This window comes from Orycteropus afer, unplaced genomic scaffold, assembly GCF_000298275.1.
Source record: "Orycteropus afer afer isolate SDZICR_OR568_19922 unplaced genomic scaffold, OryAfe1.0 scaffold00249, whole genome shotgun sequence".
In the NCBI taxonomy this organism is placed as follows: Eukaryota; Metazoa; Chordata; class Mammalia; order Tubulidentata; family Orycteropodidae; genus Orycteropus; species Orycteropus afer.
The window spans coordinates 618590-625216 of NW_006921836.1; the positions used below are offsets into that span (position 1 = coordinate 618590).

General features: G+C 43.7%; 1 protein-coding gene across 1 annotated transcript in view; it reads right to left on the reverse strand.

Moving 5' to 3' along the window:
- Positions 1–6627, reverse strand: part of MSI2 (musashi RNA binding protein 2) — a 534424-nt gene that overhangs the window by 65831 nt on the left and 461966 nt on the right. Inside the window, exon 9 of the mRNA XM_042782154.1 lies at positions 1835–1949. Within this exon, the coding sequence (XP_042638088.1) occupies positions 1835–1949 (115 nt within the window). The remainder of the gene's footprint in view (positions 1–1834; positions 1950–6627) is intronic.

A 6627-nucleotide genomic window follows, 5' to 3' on the forward strand; every position in this document is an offset into this window, starting at 1 on the left:
AAAAAAATAATTATACCTTTACATGTAAATATATTTAGTTTAGGCTGTTTAATCTTACAATCAACAGGTGTATTCATATTTATCACACTACTTTAATTACTGTGGCTTTGTACTATGTTCTGATATTTGGTTAAACTAGTCTCTTTTCATCCTTCTTTTTAAAACATTTTCTTATTTATTCTCATGTTTCTTCTTCTAGGTTAAGTCTCAGAATCATTAGGGCCATTTTTGAGGAACTACAATGGGATTTTTATTTGAAGCTCTGTTAAACCTGAAAGAATAATTTGAAAAAAACCACCATCTTGACCATTTTTAAGAATACTCGTGGCACTTCTCTTTATTTCTTAAAGTTCTTCAAAATAACTTTACCTGCTCTTGTAATTTCCTTAGGCAAGTAGGTAACATTCTTTTAAGACCAAGAAAAGTGTTATAAATTTAAAACTAAGCCAGAAATGATTTAAATGGCAGCGAATTTGAAAATCTACAAAGAGCTTATCAAACAATATAGAAGAGGGACCCTTAGCCAAACCACATGAAAACCCATTAAAACTTGACAGATCATGTGCCTGGATGGAATTTTACCATTAACTACCATTTATCCCATTTAATTAGTATTTTCCGGACACACAATAACTTGCACTAAAATACTGTTCTCGTGCCTTGAAATTTCTAATTATTGTTGCGACCCACACCATTACGTGTCTCCACGGCTTTCTCCATCTTTCATGCCATTTAAGTGGTTAAGATTTTCAATTATCTACGCAGGAAGGACAGAGATACCTTTAAGGAAAGGGGCATAATATGCAACTCAATTTCTCTAAAAGCCAGGAGAGATCATTTTTAGTCAGAACAAACACACTTTGTCTTTCATCATTTTTTTTTTGCAAATAAAGAATAATACAGGCTATTTAAAACATCCATTTAAATGCAAATTTTCATATCCCAAGAGAAAAATGTTAATCATTTAAATAGACAGGATTATCATCCACCTTTACCATTTCTTCTCCTCTCCCAAGTTTTAGAAAATGGAGCCTTAGCCTACACAATTGAAGCCAGTAGGTGTCCTTGGGTTTGTAAGAACTCCCATTCAGTCGACAGGGAAGGCAGGGAAGTGACTTTTCCTTCTTTTGAACGGCCAGAGGCTGTGGAGGAACCCTGAATGATGGCTCCCCCACGCACGTCATAGCAGAACTGCACTCCATAGGGTTTTCATTAACTGAGTTTTTGAAAACAGATCACCAGGCCTTTTTTCCCCCGAGATGCCTCTGGGTGGATGGAACTGCCAACCTTCTGGTTGGTAGTCAAGTGCATTAGCTGCTTGTACCACCCAGGGACTCTTCTTTGGAATAATAAAAAAATGAAACCCAATTGCCAGAAGGTCAATTCCCACTTGTGGCGACCCTCCATGTAAAGGATGGACTGTGCTCCATAGCATTTTGAAGGCTATGACCTTTCAGAAGCAAATTGCCAGGCCTTTCTTCCAATGTGCCTCTAGTAGGTTCAAACTGCCAACCTTTCAATTAGCAGCTGAGTGCCTTAACCATACGTACCACTCAGGGACGTACCCTGCGATTCCTCTTTTGAATAAGAGGGTGGAGAGGAGAAAAAATAACATCATGTACCTCCTATGAACTAGGCAAAATGAGATGCTCACTCAGTTAGCACATCTGTTTTGCAATGTGGGGATTCTTATCCTCATCTCCAGATGAGAAAAGTGAGACTTAGGTAGACAAAGCAGTTTGATTCGTAGGTGACCCAGCTGAGTGTATAGACTCCATAGCCCTTCTCGACCCATGGTGACCCTGCCACATCCCCAGGTCCCACCCAGACTCACCCAGCATCCCCATGCCAAGCATGAACGCATCCATGGTGTAAGGCAGTCCCCGGGCCCGGCCTCTTGTCCCAGGTGGGAACATGACTTCTTTCGGCTGAGCTTTCTTACATTCTACCTGTGAAACAGAAAGGCCAACAAATGAGATGCAAATGAATTCCAGGAAAATGTCAAACACAGAGCCGATCTGGTTACGAGCGGTTATTTTTAGCCTTGCTCCTTACTCACTGTAAAAATAGCCGTGCTGAGTAAATGGCCTGCAAAATAAATATTTAAGAAAACACACCACTTGTGCAAATCCTGCTTTGGAAAAACCTACAAGGATGAAATTGGGTTACTGTTGGGGCTGCAAGGACTTAGCTCAAGACACACACGCTCAGGTTAGAGCTTAGATGGAAGCTTGCGAGAAGGCGGAGAGTTAAGGAGGCAGACCATGGCTGTCTGATCTGTCTGGGAATAACAATAACAATAAAAAACACCAAAGCCACTGCTATCAAGTTGATTCTGACTCATAGCGACCCTTTAGGACAGAGCAGAACTGCCTCATAGGATTTCCAAGGCTGTAAATCTTCACAGAAGCAGACTGCTTCTTTTTCCTGTGGAGCTGCTAGTGGGTTTGAACTGCTGATCTTTGGGTTAGCAGATGAATACTTTAAGCACTGTGCCACAAGAGCTCCTTATAACAATGATAACAGTAATAATAACAGTAGACCCTCATGATTGTTTGGCCCTTTGACATTGTCGTCAGCTGCTATAGAGTTGGCTCCCGACTCATGGTGACCGCATGCACAACGGAAGTTGTGCACAACTGCCAGTCCTGCGCCATCCCCGTGACTGGGTGTGGATCGGACCCCTGTGATCCACAGGGTTTTCACTGGCTGATTTTTGGAAGTAGATCACCTTTCCTCCTAGTGTGTGGGAGTCTGGAAGCGCCACCTGCAGCATGCCAGGCTCCACTGACAGGTGGTGGTGGTTGTGCGCTGGCTGGGAACTGAACTTGGCCTAGAAGGTGAGAATCCCACCACCAAGCCATCGCTGACTTGTTTGCCCTTTACATGCTTACAAATTACTTTCGGGTTCCTCCAGGTCATCAGATTCTTCACTTCAGGTCATCTGAGTCTCTTATTAAATAAACCGATGAGTTAATCTAACTTCCATTTTACAGATGAGAAAATTGCCAGAGGGCTTGTGTAATGTGCCTTAGGCCAAAGCCCAGCAGGTCCAGGCCCAGCAGCCAGATTTGTAAAATTCTTAGTCAGTGATGCTGCTATTTCCACAAAACCTATGTCATCATACTCCTTAGTGATGTCATCAGATTAAACACTCTGTTCATCTGCATGAGTGGTTTCTTATTTTGCAGCTACACCCTCAAATGGTGCTAATTTTCCATTTCCCTTCTGCCTCCAAAGTGTCTTAATTCTCTTCCGCTCTTACTCCCGGAGGTCACTCATTTGATGCCCTGAACTATAGGAAATGCAGAACAAAACAAAACAAAAATCAAACCAAACCCAACCCCTCTATCAAGCGGATTCTGACTCACGACAACCCCTTATGTTACAGAGTAGAACTGCCTCTTAGGGTTTTCTTGGCTGCAGTCTTTACGGAAGGAGCTAAGGCACTTGACTGCTAACCAGAAGGCTGGCTGTTCAAAGCCATCAGCCACTCCTCGGAAGGAAGGTTGGGCAGTCTACTTCTATAGTGATACTGCCTCGGAAACCCAAGGAAGGGTCACTGTGAGTTGGGTCCGACTTGACGGCACATAACAACAACAGTCTTTATGGAAGCAGATCACCAGGCCTCTCTTCACAGTTCTGCTGTGTGGGTTTGAACCAGGGCTTGAAACAGTTCATTCTGGTTTGACTTCTTGCTGAGAATTAACCTTTTCACTCCAGATACACTGAACCAGAAACCACAGTTCCAACAAGACCCCCAGGTGATCTTATGTCTATAAGGATCACCCAGGAAATCGCTAAGAATCTGTTAAACTGTAGATTCTGGTTCAGAATATCTGGGGTAGAAAGGCAAATTCTCAGAAGGAGGTCCAACTGGAATGAACTGGTTCAAAGCCCAGGCTTGAACTGTCAACCTTTAGGCCAGTGGTAGAGTGCAAGTCGGAGAACGCACACCCGCTGAAGTTCCTACTTGGTTTTACTTTCACTTAAGCTCCTTAGACCCTTGCTCAGAACTCATGTGCTTTCAGTTTGCAGATAAATGTAACAAGCGTGGTTATCGCCAATCAAGTTGCATTGCTGATAAAGACAGGATGTAGTAGGGTGAGCCAGGGATGCTTACAGCAGCAAAAAGTAACATTGCCACAGCCTGTGATGGAGGAAAGAGAAGGATCAGGTGTCTTACTTAAAAAGCAGAGTGGGGCCATATGGTACTGTAGCGAAGACTCCACTTGGCTCAACAGCTGCTGAGATATCAGGCTAACAGAAGATCGCCGCTGTTCACAGCGAGTCCGAGCGATCGAGACAGTTAGATTGTGCTCGTATACATTGTTTAAAAAGGGACAGATCTGTTTCTCCATCTTGGAGATATTCTTGTCCCAAATAGTTCAGTTAAAAAATATGTTAGTGCTTAAGGCTGGGGGGGGGAGCTTCAATTACCTAAAATATTAACAACTCTGTCTTCAAAGGCACCAGGTAATTGAGAATGATTAAAATACTTTTTAAAATAACAAATAGCTCAACGTTCATGTCTGATGAATTAATACAAAGAGTTTGTATAGATTATAAGGAAAGAGATGAGCATTCTGACAGAGCAATGGGTAAAGGGCATGAACAGGCAATTCACAAACAGCAAATGAGGAAGACGCATTTCACCCATCGGATGGGCAATGATAAAAGGCTGTCCGATGTCAAGGTTCCTCAGGACATGTGGAGCAGGAGTGGAGACTGGCATATATTTTCTGGAGGGCAATCTACTAATATATCAAAAGCTGTAAATGTACACATCCGTTGACATAGTAGTCCTACTTCTAGGATTAATACTGCTATGACATATGGATGAGGCTATTCATCATTGCTATTTATAAGTTTTTGAAAAAGGGAATGCATTAAATGTCCAAGAACTGGGTGCCAAGTTTGGCTCATCCACACTGATCAAGTGTTTTTGTTACTTAGCTATGGAAAAGCACTCTATAAAATAGCACCCACTGGTACTGGGAAAGGTCCCTGGTAGTGTCAGTGGTTATGGTATTTGGCTGCTGACCAAAACGCTGGTGGTCTGAGTGCACCCAGAAGCACCTCGGAAGAAAAGCCAGTTAACGAAAACCCTATGGACACAGTTCCAGTCAGATGCCGGTGGGGCTCTCATGAACTGAAGTTGACTCAGTGGTAACTGGTTGGTACAAGGAAAGCCTTCATTCCAGGGGAAAGCAAGGCAGCTGGTCACCCTAAGTGCCACCGGGAAGAAAGCAAATTACAGTAACTTTGTGCAAACTAAACAAGTGTGTGTATGTGTATATGTGTGTGTGTATAGCAGGAAAAAAATACTAAAAAGACATAACAGTTTTCTTAGAGTGACTGTTTTTTACTTCCTACCATGCATTTTGCTGTGAGTATTATTTAATTTTCCAAGTTTTCTGCTTTTGAGTATTACTGTTGCAAGTAGGGAAGACAGGTGATCAAAAAGAAATACATTCACCAGCACTTGGTTTTTTAGATTTCTTCCCTAAGCCAGAGGTGACAAGTCGCTGCTGGCCTCCTGGACCCTCAGGCTGACCCTCGGGACTCTGAGAGCTGCCGGTGAGAAACCCCATCTGCATGAAGCTGCCCAGAGCCCAGGAAGATGGGCGTGCTCCGCTCAGGCAGATGGATAATTACAGAACTCCGACTCGGGGCTCCAGAATAATACCGCTAACCAGCTCACTTCTTAATAGCCCTATCAGTGACAATCTATTGCATTGTCTTATGAAAACCTGCTGCCTGTTCCTAGGCAACCTGATCAACGAAAATTTCAGGTTTATACAATTTTCATTTAGGGAACATAAAGGTTAACTGACTGTAATGGGAGTATTTTAAACAAACCCACCTACTCTTCCTCTCCCTGAGCAGGGCTGCAGTTCCTTCTAATTCTGCTCTGTCTTTGCTGCTGGTGTTTCGGGCAGCACCCACCGCGTGGGTTTTGTCAACCACCCGCTGTGTCAACTGTGAGTGCTCCCTGAGGCCAGGGGCCATGGCGTACGCACTCTCCGGGGGCTCCCCGCACGTCCTGGGAACTTGAATGACAAGGAAAAGGCAGCAGTCGCACCAGGGAGTCTGGCCAGGCCTGTGTTGAAGGTTTTTGGAAAAATTTCTCAGACCAGGAGGCCTGCCTACCCAGTTCCAACTTATTATTTTAGACAAAGAGAACATACAAAAAGGAAAAAGAGCATAGCTACCCTCTGCCTGTATCCTGAACCCTTATAGTTGGTTCAGGGCTTGTGGAGGATGAAAGCTATGCCCATCACTCATCTGATTAGCAGAGGCTACGCCTCCTCCATCAGACTGTGGGTTCCCAGTGTGAGGATCAGGGTCTGCCTCTACTTCCTCAGGCCTTTGGTGGTGTTCTGTGCATGCTCACTGGGGCCAAGGAGACTCAGTATACTTAATCAACAGAGAGATGCAGAGGGAAGGTCTTGGGCAAGTGCTAGGCTTTGGGGCTTTGGAGCACACAAAGACAAGTAGGGCAAGTTTCCACCTCCAAGAACTCCCCTTCTGACCTTCTAAAAATTAAATTTTTATGTGCTTCCAAAGACTTCTCCAAAAGAGTCAAAAGAGAACCTACAGATTGGGAAAAAATATTTGGTAATA